The sequence below is a fragment of the Osmerus mordax genome, chromosome 6, assembly GCF_038355195.1.
Source record: "Osmerus mordax isolate fOsmMor3 chromosome 6, fOsmMor3.pri, whole genome shotgun sequence".
Lineage (NCBI taxonomy): Eukaryota > Metazoa > Chordata > Actinopteri > Osmeriformes > Osmeridae > Osmerus > Osmerus mordax.
In genome coordinates this window covers 17,588,640-17,609,366 of record NC_090055.1, presented here as the reverse complement: position 1 = coordinate 17,609,366, position 20,727 = coordinate 17,588,640, and the positions used below count along the sequence as shown (strand labels likewise).

Here is a 20,727-nt window from a genome sequence, read left to right as displayed (position 1 = left end):
TGTCATCGAACCAGCGCTTTCAGACTTGTAAGCGTGACCACTAACGCTAGTCCAACGAAATGCAAACGCATCGTGACTAGCTAGCTAGCACATAGACTGCAGATCACTAAGGTTTACATCAGTTACACTTTATGCCTATTGTATAAGTCAAACCCCACAACTAAATGAATCTCGCCACACCCTTGCACCTAGCATTGTTGTTTATAAACCAATTACTATTAATATTATCAGACTAGGCTGACAGACGATGACTGTCCCACTTTACCACACAAGCTGTCCCACATTACCTGAAAATGCTGCCTGAGTGAAAGAGGGGGTCATGTTTGAAATTGTGTAGCTCCTAAAATACTGTGTATTCCCATTTCATTCCAACATGAAAATGTTCCTAAGCCTTAAAACCATTTATAGAAACACCACTGGGGTAAGTTAACAGTTTTTTTGTAAGTCTACTGGAGCCTCTACCAAAAAGTGTCCCACATTACCTGAAATCACCCTATATAAAAGCATCCAAAAACAGCATGCCATGGGACCTTTAACATGCCACGATATCACAAATTATATTAGGCTATAATTACGTTTGTTATGCCATGAATAAAACATTCATTACAAAATGGTTAAATCTGCTTTAAAATTTAGAATAAACTGTTCTGCAGTACCGGTCCTAGCACATCTGGCGCTCTAGGCAAAATGTATCAACAGAACCCACCCCCCCCACGAAGCGCCATTCGTAGTGCTTCGTTTTATTTTTATATATATTTTATTTTTGAAATTGGTTAGTTCGTAGAATTAGTTTAACCATTGTACTTTTTTAAACTTAATTTAAGACCCGTATATGTTTATTGTTTGCACCTTACTGCCACAGACAGTAAATTCTGTGTTTGTGTAATATGGGAAAATGTGTCCAAACTTTTGACTGGTACTGTAGGCTACATGTAGCCTGGTCCTAACCAGACTCTCGTACATTGCATTTGTACAGAGAGTCTGGCCTCGCTCCATTGACAAGCGTTGACTTCCTTGTAGGCGGGTACTCTGTTGAAGTTTAAAACTATTGGATCTGCCCAGAGCCACTCTGATCTGCCATAACCAATCGCTAGCGTTCGCCTTAGCCAATTCCTTCACCACTACTGTAACAGAGCTAGCTGTCGTAGCTGGAAAATCAAACAGTTCCCGAACCCCGTGGGGAGGAGGGCCACAACATCATGGCCACCAACAAAACTCAGCAAAACTTGTTCTTGCTCTGGCTTTAGCTGTTGGATATTCGGCAGCATTGCCACAACGGACCGAATGGCTTTGCTCGCATCTTTCTCCGCCACCATTACGGAACTACAACACAAACTAGCGCGACATCAACGTCCTCGTTCTCAGCCACTCCCTCTGTTCGCTGATTCGCCGTTAGAAAATCAACCTGAAAAATCTGACTTACGTACCTCATGGCCAGACCTATGTACAGAAGCAAAAATAAAATTGAGCGGAAGTACGTAGGAGGGCAGAGCCAGGCTAGGTTACATGGAGAATAAACCAAATCCTGATTGGGATGGGAGAAGAAACCCACCCAAATTTGCTTCGGTTAAACAGGCGTGGGAGGAAATTGCCACAATTGTTACAAATCAAGTTCACATACATATAGATTTCTCATGAAAATCTTTTTAATCATTGATATGAAAGAAATGTACTAACACAGCCATACAATAAATCAAAACAATGTAACGTAGCTTCGCAGGAAGAAGACCCTGGCCTCGCCAGCAGTGCGCACGGGCCAAGCATGCACCCTTAAAATAGCATCTGAATAACGCGCCATTGACTTTAGACTAAGTTTTTCCTGGTCTGTGGTGGAATTGTTTTTCTGAAACTGCAAAATAGCACCAGGGAACGTTTGCGCCGGAACACGCCTCCTTTTTTCGCTGAACCGCCGCCGGGAGCGCAAGATCATTCCCTAATTTACCGACGTGCGTCTGTGGAGGGAAAAGTCTGCTTTGCGTCGAGTGCAAACTAGGAATGATGATTGCGTCGTTGACAAAGTCAATTGCACTGGGTGCAAGATAAGGCCCACTGTCAAAAAGGGGATTGATACGTTGGTCCCAACATCATAAAGGGGTGGGTATGTTTTCTCCAACCAATAGCATGGAAGCGTAGATGGTCGCGATATGTGCTAAAACCCGAAATTTTACGTCCGTGTATGGACACATTTTGCCGTGTACAGGCAACAGAATTTGACGTCTGTTCACGGCCATTTTAACGTCTGTACACGTTTAAAATTAAAACCAGATAACGATCATTGCAAGAGAGAAAACATTTCCTCACTCAACCTATTGTTTTGAATAATGGTTAAGAAGGCTAGGCTAATATAAATAAGCAGTGACATCATCAACAACTGTAGGCTATTTTGTGAGGTGCTGGTTACTTACTGAGAAAAAAAATATACAAAAAAAGGTATACATTTCAGATTGTTTGCTAAAGTGCCCACTACATGGCAGTGTGAGAGCACAAATGGCAAGGCAATCCATACCCAAGGATAAATTGTGGCGCAACAGCAAGCAAAATAAAATGACAATAAAACAGGTTAGAAATCCACAGGGTTGAAGACAGCTGGTCTGTACAGACCAGCTGTCTTCAGTCACTCAGTCACTCAGCGTATGCGTACATGAACTTTGCGTGAAGTATATTTAGGATTTTAGTCAAACATACATATACATACATAACAAACATGAACCAGATGAACCTGTACTTCTGCATTTGAGGCTATAGGAGTAGTCAAGACGGAGTCTTTTGGGTTGTTTCTAAACCTGGGTCTCAGGTAAGCTACATGTTAGGGCCCCCAAGACTAGAGGACATGTATTTGGCTGAAAGGTAGGTTTCCTGATGTCTCAAGGTGATCAGCTAATTTCATGATAGGTAGGCCTAGACGTTCTTCACTTACTTATACATTCCTCTACTTCAAAATGTATGCCTGGTTGGGAAGTGGTAGTGGGTTTTTTTTTTTAAGTGAACAATATATGAGGAACACAAGGTGGCAGCAATATCCTCACTCCACACTGACTGAACTGTGGGGGTGTTTAACACTACCTCTCACAAGACTACACACCTTTATGTACTTTTTATAGTACAGCAAAATACTCAGATTAAATACTAAAGACATTTCATTCAATGAAGGCCTACTGATTTGTAAGTATAATGTAATGTGACAAAGTAATGTGACAGGTATAACTGAGTGTTCAAACACACGTGTGCTGATTGTGTTTGTGGCAGAAATCTCTGGTTCTTCATGGGAGGGATTAGAAACAAAGAGTTCCGGCAGTCATTCATAGTAAAACATCTTTGTCACAAGGGAGTCTGAGCAAACACGAAAACTACATTCAGGTAAGAGGATTCGGTTCTCTATTTATCAAGGCTTGGGCTTTATATAAGGTAAAGCTTGAATACACTGTTTGGGAACATGCCTTGGCTAAGACTGGCTAAGACAAACAAATATTCTCATATAAATACCGTAATACATTTATATATATAGATATATATCTATATATACATGCACTGTATGTACTCTATGTGAATATATTTGATATCTTTCATGTATTTATTCTTGTGTAAAAAGGATTGTTTTTAACTAGCAACTTAACAAAAAACTTCGGCAAACAATTTCACCTCGCTTTGCCCATATGAATGTTGTAAATCAGTGAGGAAATGTGATTGCTGTTTAATACATTTACACTATTATTATTATTAATAATCACATATACTTAATAATACAAGCATTTGATTATCTGTTAATCCTATTGTATATTACTTATTTCTCAGTATTTTCCATTTTCTTAGATGAGATGGAAAAGTGACATGACTCATAGAGTTGACATTTGAGGTGTCAAACTCATGTAAAATCATAATTTCTTACTTTAACAGAGAATTACTTTATGTGAGTGATAACGTTAACATTATCATGTACAGAGGGGTCTACAAACAAATGGGTACTGTGAAATGAATCATTAATTGATTAACTGAATATTTTTCCGAATCATATACAGACAATGGTCCACCACATACTGCTGATATTTCTCACTCTTTGCTTTTGTGGTATGTATTTTATACAATAATGTATTAGTGTGTGTGTGTGTGTGTGTGTGTGAGCCTGTGTGTGTGTGTGTGTGTGTGTGTGTGTGTGTGTGTGTGTGTGTGTGTGTGTGTGTGTGTGTGTGTGTGTGTGTGTGTGTGTGTGTGTGTGTGTGTGTGTGTGTGTGCAAAGTGCAAGGGGGAACAGGAAAGTTAGACCACAAAAAGTTAACGGAAACTGAACTGCTTTTTGGATGGGTGTTGCATGGCCGCCTCTCACTAAGCCTTCACAATAACACTTTTCTATTGCACCTTTCTTTTCTTCAGAGGTAACTGTGGCTGTTGAAGGTAGGTCTACATACAATAATACCATAGCAACAACACTGAGAACTAAGAATAAATCAGTCCTTCAATAAGTAATATGTACAGTCAGGAATGTTAGTCTCATGTCCTGTGTTTAAGCCTGAAAACCTTATACCAACATTTTCTGATCTTCTGATTTACTTACATTCTGCTCACCCCTGCCCACGCCAGCTCTCTCATCTCTCTCTCATCTCGCATTTTTTTCTAGAAACGAATGTGACCTGCTACAGGATTTATCCTGCCACCATGGCTGGCATCATCGTCGCAGATGTGATCTTGACCCTAGTCATTGTCTTGGTCACCTACCATTGTGCAAGCCGGAGGAGGAAGGGGAAAGCGGAAGGTGCAGGTTGAAGCTTGCTTAGTTACTCATCACATCCCTCCTAGTCAAGATATTACTTTGCCTAGGTTGGGTCATGTTGTTGTCATGTTGTTGAATAGCACCGTTTGTCATATTTGCTGAAATAAACTGATAGCAACCAATAAATCAAAATGTTTGACAGTAAAATGAAATCAATCCTATATCTGTGGGTGTTGCAGGACTGTAATCAACACAACCAATTATTAAGGTAGAAACGGCACTAATGATCGAATGGCATTCGTACCAAATGCAGTTATTGGACGGGCTATTTGTCTGTCTGTCGGCCTATCTCCCGGCAGTAGTCAGGCAGCGTGTTCATGTGTTTTGGGGGAGTTGGATCATTTGGTTTGAATACTTTGACACTCTAGCTAAAATTGCTAGGTTTGTACAACCCCCCCCCCCCCAAAAGAAATCTTGCCTATCCTGCCTTTAACATAGGTTTAAATAAACAGTGTCTCTCGAACTCAGCATAATCTATTTTCTCTGTTTCTCTGTTTGTCTGTCTCTCTCTCTCACTCTATCTGTCTTTCTTTACCTTTTGTTCATTCCCATCTTTTTTCTCCTTTCAGCTGACAAGATCTACATGAATGTCAGGGCAAACTGCAAGACATGACGTTCCCCTGAGAATCCGACATACCATAAGGTTTCACATATCCATGACAGTGGATGATGAGTTAAATGCGCAACAATTGTACAATTTTTATTTAATTCAGGACAAATTTCTTTATATGTGAAAGCACGTATTTCTTTCAGGCAGCTCTTAACCAGTATTCAACTTTTTGGATTGTAAATATATTCTGTATTTGCACTATGCATAGGCATGATCAGGTGTCCAATTCCGGCCCAGATACTTCCCATCGATAACGTTTGTTGGACCTAGAATATGTTATCAATAAGGGTTTTGTGATTTTATAAAACATTGTACCTGTAAAAGCATTTTTATTTGTTATATGTTTTTTTTGTGTGTTGGGGTTAGGGGGGTTGAAACCATGACCGTTTCATAAATTAAGATTTTTGTGCAAATGTACCCTTACTGTAATACGATAATTCAATCAATCAACATTTATTCATATAGCACATTTAAAAACATCACACGTTGACCAAAGTTCAGTACATCCCCAGATCGCCACAAGCAAACAATCACAGATGCACAGAACACAGAGCTCATCAGAAGCATCACATTGGGATCTCCATGCATCTAAGGACACTCACAAGAAAAAGAGAATAGATGCCTCATCAGCATAAATTTAAAACAATCAATTGAGTCAGATGTTCTAATTTGTAGTGGGAGGCTATTCCAGAGGGGAGGTGCTGCCACAACCAAAGCACAATCTCCTTAGGTTTTTAATCTGGGTTTAGGGACATTTAAAAAGAGAATCTTAAGGATCTAGCAGCTTGATAACTCTGCAACAGACTGGAAATATACACTGGAGCAAGACCATGTAAACCTTTAAACACCACTAGCACTTCTTTAAGACTGCAAGGGAAGCTCAGCTTCCCCTAACATTTCAAAAAATTCATGGTCAAACATTTACTATTGTGTTAACATTTCAAATGCGTTACAACACGTTCATATCGAAGACGAGTTCGTTCAGAATCAGCTACATATATTAGCAGGTCGACTGACTGATTTCCATCTCATACATTCCCGTAGCGCCACAGTGCAATTCCCTGTTGAAGCTCAGCTTCCATGGACTTCAATGGGGCTGCGTTGAACATTTTTTTTCAGTGCTTCGAAACTATACGGTCATTGGATAAATGCTGCGATTATGTCCCGCCCTGGACGCTCAGCGTCTCTGGGGGTGAATGGAGGAGTGGGCTGGCCTGGACGCTGGGCTTCCGCGGGATGATTGGAGGGTCTGTCGAAAGACTGCATCTCCTTTTGATTGACAGCGATTTTGTACTATAAAAAGTCGCCGAAGCTATTCAAGCTCAGTCCCATCACGGATTTTGCAACTGTAGTTGAAAGACAAACGGCTGCAACCTATTTCTTGGTATTTGCTTGGCGAAATTGCTAGCCAATTTTCATCATACATTTCATACAATTATGCATCACATTCCTTGTTTCAGTTGAACCTAATTCCTATATTTCCTTCGGGTTTAAATATTTTTTGGTTAGCTAGATCGTTCGTTCGTTCGTTCATTCATTCATACAGTAGGCTAGGCTAGTGTCGTAGGGGTGAACTAGCCAGTGAACTGAAAATGTATATGATGTAGGCCGAAAATGAGCTTCCCCTGTTTGAAAGACCAGCAGCCGCCACTGATTTCAACTGACATCAAAGCAAATAAAATGATGAATAAATAAAAACATTGTGTAAAATGTTCCCTTCTTTTATGTAAATTCACGGAAATCCACAACTCCAGTTAAACAATGGGAACTCGCCTTCAGAAAATGAAACCTTGTCATTTACCAACTGCCATTTACTGCCACCTGCTGGAGAAACATTCTTCCAGTTTAACAGGAAAAAACAACGTTCGTAAATGTAGTCTGTACACTGGTGATCAGTTCTACCACACACACACACACACGCAGAGTTACATTATCTCATTAGCTGTGTATGTTTGCCTAGATTGATATCTGTCCTGGCGGTTTAGACTGACCCATTTTTCTTTCTTTCCTCTATCTAATCTGATCGAACCTCTCACATGCTGAGGCCTTAGGCTCAGCCTCTTTGTTACTTTTAAGAAATCCTTTGTCTTGGCCAATGACATGGAAATAGCCAGTCAAAGTGTTAGTAGCTGAGTAATGTGGTGATATATGTTCTATTACAGTAGAATAAGCTGGAGGTGAAAGCTGATGTATAGATACTCTCTTTTTCTAATACTGAAAAAGGAAGCAGGCTCTTCTGATACCAGCATTCGGCTAGTTAAAGTGTTGCTTCCTTCACCATGTTTCTTGAATTAGTGTCTATGTAGTAAATAGTGTCATGTGCAAAAATGTAACTTATGATGCGATGTTAAGACAATTGATTGTTGGACAACCAGCTCAATCCCCTCTCTACCACATCATGAATGTATATTTTTTCAACTAAGGCATCCACAGACAAAGGTTAGATCACTTATTGACGGTCTTTGTCTTTGATCAACTTTTAGATGCCCTTCCAGATAAAGGGAGAAAAGTGCTTTGTTTTGTTTTACTCTCAATGTCCTTTCATTTCACATGCGGTTGTGGTTACATCAGGTTGGGCCAGTGCAGTTCTGAGGTGACAGCTGAAACATTTCTGCTAACCACCGGATTCATTTGAAAGGGTCTGAGAGGAAATTGTTTCGTGTAGGTGTCAAGGTAACCTTTTGACAGAAACTGGTAACAGCTAGTTGGCATAATAACGATCGTTTTGGTGAAAGTTCGAAAGAAGGATTTGTATATAGAAAAGTACTGTCTGTATGTCTGTATATTTATTAGATTCACTCTGGTGGATGTAGCAAAGCAACAATTTCCTAACCGCACCCTAAACCAGGCTTTGTAGATGGTCTGACCCCTCTAAGGATGGTCAATGTAGAAAAGGGTTCAACAACATAGCTGTCTAACTGGTCTCCAGGTGGACGGGGAGACACAGAAAGAGAAAAATACTTGTGAAAACAAGTCCACTGATACCACTCCCTGGCTTTCTCATCATTCAGTATTTCTCTTCCTACTCCCTCACACACACACACAGGGCGATGTGTGTGTGTGTGTCGGTGACACCCTGCTGACTCGGCCGCTCCTACAGTGTGTGGACTTCCTGTCTTCTCTCAGACTCTCCGGGCGCACATGACTGGGAGCACCAGAGATTCTGTCATAGATTCCACCTCTCTGTCCGCCTCGTTCTCTGCCTAGCAACAACAACCTGAAGATGGCCAAGGACTTTTGTATTGTCGCTCCTCTGAATGGGATGTTTGGTGAGTGTGTTGAGTAATTTACGACGACTGTATTCTGTGTGCAGTTTAGGTATTATTTGTTTTTAGTCAGTTGTGTTGTTCAGAAGTTATTCTGTAGTAGTGTGTAAAACAAAAATCGGCAAAACCTACCATGTAACTACGTAGCAAAATCTATCTTGACAATATTGTTAATAGATAGAAACTTCTATGCAGTTAAACTTCCTTACAGTATAGTGAAGTTAATACACACATGAAACTTGGTATGGGGGAAGTTGGGTTTCCAGGCTTGTAAAGTGAATGTTAACATGTTGTCTTGTTTTGGTAACTCAACCTTCAACTACCCCTTTCAGGCCCGTCACCAGCCTAGTGGAAGGGGGAGTTCTTTAAAGTGGATCTTTAGCAGTTTTGTCCTAATTTTGGGTCTTCTGACCTTCTTCGAGTACTTTTCTAGTGACCTACACCACTAATACTTAATACCATTGAGTTACATAGCATTTCCAATGTACCGATAATGTTTTATCTCTATGTAGTACTTTATTACATAAGGTACTTTATGTCATCCTCAATATAAAGTGTTTAACCTTTGGAAATAATTAAATTAAATCAATTTAATTGTTTCTAAAATGCCTTCTGATGATGCTATGTGAACATAATAATAATAATCAATAATAATGTGATGTCTTCATGATGCCCTTACTGCTCAGGTGAAGCGTGTCTTTTCATGAGGGTGGGTGTTGATCTGAGCGATGCAGTTACAGGAAACTGTGTCCGGCCTCACTAGAAACAGAATATTCTGGGTGATGTGTAGTCCGTCCGGCCACGGTTAACACACAGCACTTCCTGAACACTTTGCTTCATGTTTCTTTCATTTTGTTTATTTTACCTTCTGACTTATGACTTCCAGGCCCTACAGAAGAAGGGCAAGGTAAATACATTCTGTCACATACTAGGTATCATTAAGCATTATATGCCCATTGATACCTTGTGTGTTCCACATCTGATCTCATATTCTTGGTATCTTTGGCTCTATTTTGAAAGAATGTTTTTGTCTGTGCAGAATGTGGACACTGCTACCAGCTCGACTTGGGGGCATTGGTAGGCATCATCATCTGTGACATCATCCTCACCCTCTTCCTCGCTGCTTCTGTGTTCAGTTTCACAGTGTGCAAGAGGAAGAGGAGCAGAGCCAGCCCTCACGAGGGTGAGTTTGTGTCTGGGTGTGTGTTTGCGTGTGTGCGTGTGTGAGATTGTGTGATTGTGTGTGTGTGTTATTCTAACCAAATAGCCGTTTGCTCCTTCTCTCCTTAGCAATGGCAAAGACCTCCAGTTCTGTGAGGAAGACAGCTGAGATCACTGAATCTCCTTACCAGGTACACACAGACACATGTATACACAAACACAGTCACATACACACACACACACACACACAAATACACACAAATGAATGTGACTCTGCATTTGACTGTTGTAGGAGTTACATGGAGTACAATTAAATGTGTACGAAGATCTTCAAACATTCAGGAAATAGGATATCTTAAGAGGGACATTCTCGGAAATAGTTTATGGCTGGAATATGAGAATAACGATGTTACAATGATCTGACTGTACTATTATTATGCTTTTTTCCTGATGTAGAGCTAAGATATATGTGTCTACCTTACATACTGCATCTATTTGTGTGTAAAAAGTACAGGATTGTATTTAAGTTAAGGTTAACATTAAATTGTTGTTATTTGGGATATTGGAAATTCCTGCATGATTGTTTATATCTGAACTGTTTGTATCTGTATTGTTATGTTTCTGTACCGCTTATATACTTATATTATTCACATGCTTATGTAATTGTACTGAATATGTATTTTTCTACATTTGCTTTCATTTGACAATATTGTTGAATTATGGTCATATTGTTTCCCCTGTTGGCTTTCTTACTGACAGTAAAACAGAATCCCTTCTATGCATTAATTTTAGAGAAGAAAAGAGAAGAAGAAAATAAAAAATCCCAAGAGATATTCTGGTCGGTTGTTTCCCATGAGTCAAATGTTGTAGGCCCTGACTAAGCAGTGTTGTACTCAATCACATTTTGAACATTAAAGAACTCGTTCATGAATATTGTGTTTGTTAAAACATTCTTTGGATGTGACTGTTTCAAAATGTAACAAACATGAATTTATGCTAATTACAATAAATGTACCACATTAAACTATTGTATTTTAAATATCTTTATTCAAAAACAATGATGAGGGTGGAGTTGCCAATCCACCCAACCCAGAATAAAACAGAAAGGCATCAGATCCTTTTACTGCCACGGGAGCTTGCTCTGCATGAAACTACAAATGCGTCTGTTGTTGGCGGCTCTCCAAGGCAGTCCGCAGCCCCACGGTCTGTGGAGACCAAGGTAAAAACGCCCCCTGCTGGTGGGAAGTGAGACTGCATGTACAAAGGAATCCACCGTAGACAAATGGACTACTGGCCGGGTCTTCTGACAATCTGATCAAGTGCTAAAGCACAGCAAACAGAGTTCCCAGTGAGACATTACAATGCATCATTCCAAAAACAGAAACACCAGTATCATGACATGCAATGGCCTCTTGGAGGTTTGGAGAGAGCTGGGTTCTACAGGGAGTCAGGTGGCTGAGCGGTTAAAGAATCGGGCTAGTAATCAGAAGGTCGCTAGTTCGATTCCCAACCGTGCCAAAATGACGGTGTGTCCTTGGGCAAGGCACTTCACCCTACTTGCCTCAGGGGAATGTCCCTGTAATTACTGTAAGTCGCTCTGGATAAGAGCGTCTGCTAAATGACTAAATGTACAGGGAAACCAGGGTGTGTGTCCTACGCTCAGATCCTGAACTTACATGCTGGGTTCCTCTCAGCACTGATCAACTCCCAGGTTTCTGTGGAGGGATTGAACACAGTTGTTATGGCTGTTTTTGTTTGTTTGGGTGAGTATAATTCAGTTGAAGAGCGTTTGACGGAAGTTCAACACGTCACAGGTCCCCTGTACGTTGCTTTGGATCAAAGCATTGGTAAATGAAATCACATAACATCAAGTTTCCCCTGTCAGCACCTGTCTTCAATGCAGAAGACAGACCTACCGTCAAGATCATCTCTGCTGTATCCTTCCTCAAGGATTCTGCCATTGGCCATCTCCAGACTGTCCAGGTCCTGTGGCTCTCTGGCTGGTTTAACCATAGCATTCACCCCAAGTCTGCGACTGTCCCCAGGCACGGCCTCCCTCTCTGGGCCCTCATGGCCCTGCCGATCTTTGCCCTCCCCACTGGCATTCACGGCAACATGGAGCCCTTTGACTGCAGCACTTGGGTCTGTGGATACACAGCTGGTATCCTGGCAGTCTGCCACCTTTGACCCCTCGCTGTTTAGACCCACGAGCTCGCGGTTGGTGACGTTTCTCCCTCTGGGGACGGTCTTCAGGGTGTCCCTGCGTTCGGCGCTGCCGAGGTCCACCTTGTCTGGGATCAGCACATGGGATGACATGTTGGAAATGCCCACGTCGCTAAGAACATCGCCCTCTCTGCTGCTCATGTCCTGCTTCACTGTGTCTTTGACAGAGGCAGAGAGAGAAAAAGAGAGGGAGGGATATAGATGGAGAGAAAAAGAAAGAGTGTGTGAGAGGGAGTGAAAAAGAGAGAAAGAAAGAGAGAGAGATAGCAAGACAGAAAGGGGGGGACTTTCTTTACATCCTTAGTCTATATGGACAAGTACAAGGTACCTCATGACTTGCCAGTGCCCCCTTACCTCTCATCATTGCAGAGTTTTTGACGGAAGCTACATCTTTGTCTGAAGCTGTTGTCTCCTCACTGTCATTGACTACCACAAAAACACAGAGGTGTGGGGTTTAATATTAGTGGCACATAACTACCTGATACGCAATAACATTGAGATGTAGGTTCCTACCTGCAGAATTAGTAGCTTGCGCCATCCTCCATGTTTCTGATTAGAATAATTGAGTTATTAGTTATGACTCACCCATTGAATTAAACACACTGAATATAATTGTTGGGCATTATTATAGAAATGTATGAGCACAATATACAATTAGTAACATGTCAAGTGTCTTCAATTGCCGTCCTCTTTTAGATGGAGGGAGGGTAGGGAGTGAAAGAGTGTGCACATGTGAAAGAGAGGAGAGAAAGCGAGCCAAAAGAATGTTGAAAGACAGTCTGTCTGTCTGGTAGTCACACAAATGAAATCATTATACATTTGAAACACCTCTGCTCTCTACTGAGTTCTTTTCGTGTCGCTCTGCATCTATTCAACATTGAGAAACAAATTCAGAAAAACATGTTCAAACATTTTGATCCTGTAACCTTGAATTATGGCGATGCCAAACTCGATACCCACCTGTAAGGTCGTGTGAGTTACCACTCTCTCTGGATCTTGCCTCTGAATCTACAGTCTCTGTAAAGAAGACAACATTTTTCACATTGTTTCATTGGGTGCTCAATATCCTCGTGTATTTGTTTAAAATTAGTCTGAAACTTGTCTGATAAACCAGCATTCGGGGCTGGTTTTACTTTTGACATTTCTGTAAAGAAAGCAGTTGGGGATGACAAATAGAACTCATAACAGAAAGCCTGTAGGTATGGGTTGATATGTGTACTAAACCTACTGCCTACCTCCTGAGGCCTTCTCCTGCTCTGCAGTGGTTGTGGTACCACCTGAAACACACAGAGGTTTGGCTTAATATGGAACACAAAACAGATTTTTCATCTAGAAATAACTCTGCTCGTAATTGTATTATCACTGACCTGGTGTTGTGTCGGGGTGGTCAAGGGTATTTCCATGCTCTGAAAAAAGTGGTTGGAATGCATGAGCGATGAGTGTAATGCAATGAGAGTGTTTTAAATAGGTTACATTTCAGCAGTGGAATCCCTCCTGTTTAGATGTATCTTGTCCCTTATTCAACCCAGCGAGGAGAGAGGAAATGTCAGGTCTGAGGAACAAACCATTAAGATCTTCAGGGACTGGGTTTTCCTGTGCTGTAGTTGTATCTGTAAAGATGAAACATTTCGCATTATCTGGATTTTTTTTTACACATCTCAAATAGTCTTACAAGAGAAGAATATGGTGGCTTTGACACAAGTAAACCGTCTTACTACTGAAACGAAATATTGACTCATTGTAATTATTATTGTTATTTTTATTTTTTATTTTTTTATAAAAAAACAAAAAATAATAATGTATTTTTTATTTTATATTTAAATTGTTGTATTCTTAGATTGTTTAGTTCTTACAAATAGTTAAACTTTTGTACTTTTACTTAATTTAAGATCTGTATATGTTTAGTGTTTTGCACCTCCCTGCCACAGTAAATTCCGTGTTTGTATAACATACATGGCGAATAAACCTGATTCTGATTATTAAAACCTACACACATTAAAGGCACATTAAAACATATCCAAAAGGTTAACATTGAAACATGCCATCCCATGTTTGAAAGAGGCAGTACCTTGAACTGGTGTTGTGAAGGAAACAGTCAGATGTACCAGAATGGACAGACACAAGAGGCTGGAAGAAACAACTGATTACTCACAAAAGTCTTCATATTTAGTAATACATCTCATAAGTTTGTTATTAGTTAGTTCATATAGTTGTTGTAATATTGTTATTATAATATCCAAAGGTTAGGGGAAAGCAAACACATTGCGCATGCGCAATGAAGAAAATGTAAAGGTGATACTCACAGCTTCATTGTAGGATGACGTTGCAACAGACGTCCACTATGGTGTCCAGGTGGTGAGCATCAAAGGTTTTATAATACTACTTGAGCTCTGATTGGCTTTTTTTTTGCAGTACTGAGCTCTCATAGGCTGGAGACTACAGAGACAAAAGCTTCACAGATGACTGGCTAAGGATGCACAGCATCCAAAGCAGGGCCAAGAATTGGTTTCACTCAAAGGGAGCAGTGGGCTTCAAAACCCGTTCATCTGTCCATGCCAACTTAGAGGGATATCATGTCACAGGAAATGACTACTGTTGTTATTGTCCCGGGTTATTTGTGAAGGAAACCGTGCATGACTGTGGGAATAGGGGAGATGAATAACCTACATTCATTGGATTAAAACTGTGGTTTAGTCTGTTGACAATTGGATGGTTATCTGCTGGGTTTGAAAACTGAGATATGTTTGTCGTAACTGGTCAAGACATTTAAAAATGCAAACATTCTTTGTCTCTGAGACTGAGTTAATTATGGGTGTTTGGAGCCTATGGTCGATGATGCAGACAGACCCATGCCTCTGGGTTTCATTAGAACAGCAAAGAGAACATAGAGGCCATTGACAGAACAACAGCTTTGCATTGTCCCAATATATTCTGCCTGTGAGTGTTTGGAAATATTTGTTTACAGGTAACCGTCTGAGACTATGGACTATATGAGCTTTGAATACAGTTCAAATCAGTTTGATTTATTTGTTAGACGCATCTTGTAGTTTGAGCTTATTTTAGACTTGGGGGTTTTCTCATTTGGGACAATAGTATCCCACTGGTAGCCACCTGGCCAACTGCCATGGCTAGCTAAGTAAGGTGTTTCAAAAAGTAATCAAAAGTAGTCTGGCACATTATTATCATCGTTGTTAAATGCATTTTTCTTAATTGAATTCCAAAGCCTGTACATTCCTGTTGGGGGTAGTAAAGAGCTCATGGGGGAACAGTCGGTCTTTGATATCCTAAGAAGAAGAAGAAGGAAGCGCGCCCCCTGCAGGAATGGAACTTCATACTACTGCTAAGCCCCTGATTTCATGCACCGCCATATTGACTACCTAACAACGTTGAGAGGTAATATAATTTTGACTGTTCACGGGAAATGTACATGATCTGAAACTGCACTGTTGTGATCGAATTGAATATAGGAAAAATGCTTGAATCGTGAAATAAATCTGTGTAGCAACCCGATCATTAACGTAGTATTTAACTAGCAAATGTTTTTCAAGGCGTTGTCAGTTGTCTCGCAAGCCAGCTAGCTATATGCTAGCTAGATAGGTTAGCTTTTCACTGAGTCCAGGCCATTGCAATCACTTTTCTATGGTGTTTGAAATAAATATTCGAGGCTACCTTTTTCTATCGCTATGCTTAGCAATTGTATATTTTTTGACGCCGACAAAAATATCTGTTTTTGTAGTACACCTTCGGGGTCACGTTTAAGTTTACTCGCTCACCGGCTTTGGTGCGGTGTTAGCTAGCACGCGAAGGCTATCAGATAGCAAAGCCAGCTGCCTGATTTGCTTGCGTACCGGACCAGGCCATTTTTCGTGCGTGCTAGCGACTTATTACCTTCGCGAGTAACCAGTTAGTAGCAAGCTTAAGTTCCAAGAATAATGTAGCTTGGAAGCTAACAGTCATTAGCTATCTACTTAAGAGGTTTGACCATTGGCCGACTGGCCTCGCAATCTTATCAGCCTAACGTTTGCTACACACCACAAGTTACACGGTCATAGCCTTCACGATGCATATCCAATAATGTTGCTATTGCATCACGTAGAAGCGATAGAGATCTAAAAAAATACAATAGACCGATTGCTACTACTAGTGTGAGGTGTTGATCCATGTTCTCGAATTACTATTTTCAACAGGCTTTTTATCGTGGTGTTGATTCTAGTGATGAATCTACTGAGCCCAGTGCCCCCGGATTAGACTGGTTGGATGTCCTCCTCAACATTCAGGTTTGTTAAATTACTCGTTCAATATCACCCCATTTTATAATTGTTTGCCCACTATGTGACTGCTATATTGTAAAACATTGATGGTAACGCATATTCTTAAGGTCACTCCTGAATCTAGAGGATGGACAGATCTGAATTTTAAATGTCTCACCTTAATTTAGTTTACAAAACACATCAGTTGAGTGACCATGTTATTTATTCCGGCCATTACCTGCACGGGTTTCTGATGTGAAAATACTAGACACTCGAAGAATCAAATATGCTTTTGAGACTAAATCCCAGCTCAATGTCCATAGAGTATACCGTATTTCTCCTACAGGGTCTTTGAAGTTCTTTTTTCTGTTTTATGTCCTCCAGTTTCTCAACCATAAAGGCATCTCATCCGTTGTTGTTATACCCCACCTGTCATCAGCAGCTTGGAGCAAAACTCCAAGGTATAGTGATTCTGCCACTGCTGTGCTGGGGGGAAAATGTTGAGTCGAGAATCACTGCTGGCAGTAACGAATGAATAATGTATATTGATAAGAGTACAGAGCATAGATTTGATTAAAATGTAACATTTGGGAAATTGGCCTGGTAAATGTATAAGGCGCAACTATTTTAATATGACTTAATATTTCAGCAGAACCCCTAGTGGATGTTAACAGAGCCCCAAGCATCTAGTAGTGACTGCATGCTTCTAGGCTCTCTTTTAGATTTTAATGTTTCTTTTGTGATCCCCCAGGTGATCCAGAAAAGATCCTTTTGTAGAATATGTCAGGCCCGGTTCCAAGCCGCTCTCGAGTTTACCCTGATGTAAACACACAGAGGCCCCGGGAGTACTGGGACTATGAGTCCCACGTGGTTGAATGGGGGTATGTGACAATGGCAGTTGGTTGTTTTTGATCATTTGAATATGACTGTTGCATTTGTTTTTTTTTTCATAAAAAATAAAAATAAAAGACTGGGTGATCTATCTAATTTATCTCTTCTGTTGATTTATCAGGAATCAAGATGACTACCAACTGGTGCGAAAACTGGGCAGAGGCAAATACAGTGAAGTGTTTGAAGCCATTAACATAACCAACAATGAGAAGGTTGTTGTCAAAATACTTAAGGTATGGATGTAGAAATACTATTTAGTTTGTCCAATTGAATGAGAATCTTACTTAGTGCTGAGACATCATTGTTCGTGGCTTCTATAATATACCAGTGTATTTGACACTTGAACAATGTGTTTGTTTAGCCTGTTAAAAAGAAGAAAATCAAGAGAGAAATCAAGATTCTGGAAAACCTGAGGGGTGGTCCCAACATCATCTCCCTTTTAGACATTGTCAAGGATCCTGTGGTAAGTCGCCTCTCTGATCTCTACATTTGGAGCTACAATTATGAATGATTGAAGGCATCTCATCTCTCATGCTCTTTCCTCCATTTTCAGTCGCGCACTCCTGCACTGGTTTTCGAACATGTAAACAACACAGACTTCAAGGTGGGTATATGGTGTGAAAATTATTCACTTCTTACCCCCCCTTTTAAACATGATTATTTTATACCATGTCCACCGCCCAGACGTTAAGTGTTAACATTTGATTCCCATCTCTTTCTTTGTCTAGCAATTGTATCAAACCTTATCAGACTTTGACATCCGGTTCTACATGTATGAAATCCTGAAGGTAAGAACGTCATGCTGGTGGTTAGTACCTCACGTCATTAGAACACTGCCAACTTTCAGTTGTTTAAATACTTGGTCAACAACGCTGCACCATGACGATGGTAAACAGGCCAAACTGCCGTGCAGCAATAAATAGTGTGAATTATGTTCACTGGACTTTACTTCACTGCAGTGCTAGCATTTCCTCCAATTTCTTCACCTGTGCTTCATCAAAAATGCTTAACCCCTTATAGGCCCTGGATTACTGCCACAGTATGGGGATCATGCACAGAGATGTCAAGCCACACAATGTAATGATAGACCATGAACACAGAAAGGTACAGCATTTCCCTCTCGCAAATTTCACGCTGCAGCCCGTACTTAAATCCCATCCTAAGCAGTTGCAGGGGGAGAACACACCACCAACACACACTGCTCTGTCTTCTCCCGTAGCTCCGTCTGATCGACTGGGGCTTGGCTGAGTTCTATCACCCAAACCAGGAGTACAACGTGAGAGTAGCCTCCAGGTACTTCAAAGGCCCTGAGCTGCTGGTAGACTACCAGGTGAGCTCCCCTCTCCCGTTGCGTTTTAATGCCGATTCATCCACCTAAAATCGCTTGGTGGAATGTAGTCTTAATGGGCGTGCTGTGTTATCTTGGGGCAGATGTATGACTACAGCCTGGACATGTGGAGCTTGGGTTGTATGTTGGCCAGCATGATCTTCAGGAAGGAACCCTTCTTCCATGGGCACGATAACTACGACCAGGTAGGAGCTGTGTTGGTGTCCCTTTCAATATGAAACATGCCGTACTCAAGTCGCCCAGATAAAAGACCATTTTTAATGTTGCTCCCCTTCTCAGTTTTAGTTTTGGTCCTCCCTCTAACTGTATTTGAAACGTGTTCACAGCTTGTGCGGATTGCTAAAGTTCTTGGGACAGAGGATCTGTATGATTACATTGACAAGTACAACATCGAACTAGACCCTCGTTTCAATGACATTTTGGGCAGGTAGGAATCCTTTGGAAATAGTTCATGGCACACAATGAAAGAACCCTTTAAATCGAACCTGTATGCAAAGCTACAGTTATCGTGACCCAGCGAACTGACAGGCCTTCCTTGTTTTAACGTCTGATTACAGACACTCCCGCAAGAGGTGGGAGAGGTTTGTGCACAGTGAGAACCAGCACCTGGTGAGCACGGAGGCCTTGGACTTCCTGGACAAGCTTCTGCGTTACGACCACCAAGCCCGCCTCACTGCCAGAGAGGCCATGGATCACGCATACTTCTGTAAGTCAGACCCTTCCACCTCTCTCACTCCCTCTCTCTATGTCTCTACATCTCTGTACATATACATCAGACAGAATAAACCAACAACAAAAATCCTGAGGTAAATCAAATATTATTTGTGTAGCCTTTTTTACAAGCATTGTCACAGAGGGCTTTCCCACACGCACCTAAACCAACCAAAACCCTCAAGAAAGACGAGGATGAACTTGTAGAGGAAAAAGGAAAGTGGAAGAAACCTTTTAAGGAGTGCGTCTTGTCTCTTTGCAGACCCCATCGTCAAGGATCAGGGAAGGGGGACCACTCCTGGAGGAATGGCTGCCACCTCCACACCGGTCAGCTCCTCAAGTATGATGGCAGGTAAAGTCCCCCAACGCAGCACTGCCCGTGTCTAAACTCCCACTCCGCAATGACAGCGTTCAAAATGAACACAGGGTTTTGATGATGATCCTTCTTTCTTTTTTTTCTTTTTTTTTGTTGTCCCTTTCGTTCAGGCATCACCTCGATGTCCTCCGCACAGCCAATGGCTAACATAGCTGGATCCCCCGTCATCTCTGCCCCCAACACTTTGGCTACACAAGTCCCAGCCTCCACTGGGGCCCAGCCCTGAACCGACCTCCTCATGGCACCTCCTCGCCTGTGTTTGTGTGCGCCCATATCCAGCCTAGCTAGTTCTCAGTGAAGGCCAGGCCCATGGGTCTCCTTTTTATTATGTTGAGAATAACACAAAAAAAAGAATTGAATTGCTTTTCATGTTCAGTTATATTTTGGGATCTGAACTTGACAGAAATGTATAGTCGCACCTGTCAGGATTATTAGAATCAATATGGTTGTGTTATTTCACAATGCCAGTGTCTAGAAATTCTAATACAATGTAGACATGAAGAAGAGAATGGATAATAAAATTTATTTTGTATGTCCCAAATAATCAGTCTTGCTTGAACCAGTTTGTTGGGGGATCCTGCTGTTGTATTTCACTGTGAACCTTTACACAACTTCGAATAAGAAGACCAGATTCTGATGTAGTTCTTGGAAGGTTGCACACACACACTACCACTTATGTGCAGGAGTTATTGGTGTTTGAAGTTGTTAGAAACTATCATTCTTGGATTGGACTTTTGTAGATATTCTACAGTTACTGTCAGGTTGCATGCACCCAATGCTGATTATAACAGGGTCAATAGTTTGCCAATTTTGTGTTACCTTCACTTCAGTATGTGTGTTCATGTTTGTTTTTTATGAAGTCTCTTACACATGGTTTTGATTACATATACAATTTTGTAACTTTTTGTTTTTATGTTGGGAGGAGTCTTATCACCTGCAAAACAACTTCAGAAATAAATGATTTAAACAGGTATTATCCGTTCAGTAGTGCATGTTGTCTTTTTGTTATCCCTTCCTTGCATGTCTGTGTTTTCAGTCACCAGATTTACGTTTTTCAAAGGGCATTTTAATCGATAACAAAGGCAGAAATTATAATATTGCATGTCTATACTTTTTCATGTTGATG

General features: G+C 41.0%; 4 protein-coding genes across 4 annotated transcripts; 3 read left to right on the top strand and 1 right to left on the bottom strand.

Annotated features, from left to right (window-relative positions):
* Positions 1–3,412: 3,412 nt before the first annotated feature.
* Positions 3,413–5,726, top strand: hcst (hematopoietic cell signal transducer). The gene is made up of 4 exons (XM_067238479.1): positions 3,413–4,065; positions 4,369–4,389; positions 4,613–4,747; positions 5,335–5,726. The coding sequence occupies exons 1-4, from the start codon at positions 4,020–4,022 to the stop codon at positions 5,376–5,378; spliced, it is 246 nt and encodes an 81-aa protein (XP_067094580.1). The 5' UTR covers positions 3,413–4,019; the 3' UTR covers positions 5,379–5,726.
* A 2,789-nt stretch (positions 5,727–8,515) lies between these two features.
* Positions 8,516–10,733, top strand: tyrobp (transmembrane immune signaling adaptor TYROBP). Its single transcript, XM_067238603.1, has 5 exons — positions 8,516–8,644; positions 9,528–9,548; positions 9,681–9,824; positions 9,932–9,993; positions 10,095–10,733. The coding sequence occupies exons 1-5, from the start codon at positions 8,599–8,601 to the stop codon at positions 10,149–10,151; spliced, it is 330 nt and encodes a 109-aa protein (XP_067094704.1). The 5' UTR covers positions 8,516–8,598; the 3' UTR covers positions 10,152–10,733.
* A 312-nt stretch (positions 10,734–11,045) lies between these two features.
* Positions 11,046–13,597, bottom strand: LOC136944844 (uncharacterized). The gene is made up of 10 exons (XM_067238762.1): positions 13,591–13,597; positions 13,393–13,431; positions 13,261–13,302; positions 12,986–13,042; positions 12,854–12,892; positions 12,539–12,574; positions 12,380–12,451; positions 11,719–12,183; positions 11,479–11,517; positions 11,046–11,124 (listed from the first exon to the last, which is right to left on the bottom strand). Exons 6-10 carry the CDS (start codon positions 12,561–12,563, stop codon positions 11,090–11,092), a joined length of 636 nt encoding a protein of 211 aa, XP_067094863.1. The 5' UTR covers positions 12,564–12,574; positions 12,854–12,892; positions 12,986–13,042; positions 13,261–13,302; positions 13,393–13,431; positions 13,591–13,597; the 3' UTR covers positions 11,046–11,089.
* A 1,771-nt stretch (positions 13,598–15,368) lies between these two features.
* LOC136943977 (casein kinase II subunit alpha-like) lies at positions 15,369–20,580 on the top strand. The gene is made up of 15 exons (XM_067237481.1): positions 15,369–15,418; positions 16,213–16,302; positions 16,660–16,736; positions 17,027–17,156; positions 17,288–17,399; positions 17,528–17,629; positions 17,720–17,770; positions 17,895–17,954; positions 18,187–18,270; positions 18,386–18,496; positions 18,598–18,699; positions 18,841–18,941; positions 19,072–19,220; positions 19,488–19,577; positions 19,712–20,580. Exons 4-15 carry the CDS (start codon positions 17,056–17,058, stop codon positions 19,825–19,827), a joined length of 1,179 nt encoding a protein of 392 aa, XP_067093582.1. The 5' UTR covers positions 15,369–15,418; positions 16,213–16,302; positions 16,660–16,736; positions 17,027–17,055; the 3' UTR covers positions 19,828–20,580.
* Positions 20,581–20,727: the final 147 nt, after the last annotated feature.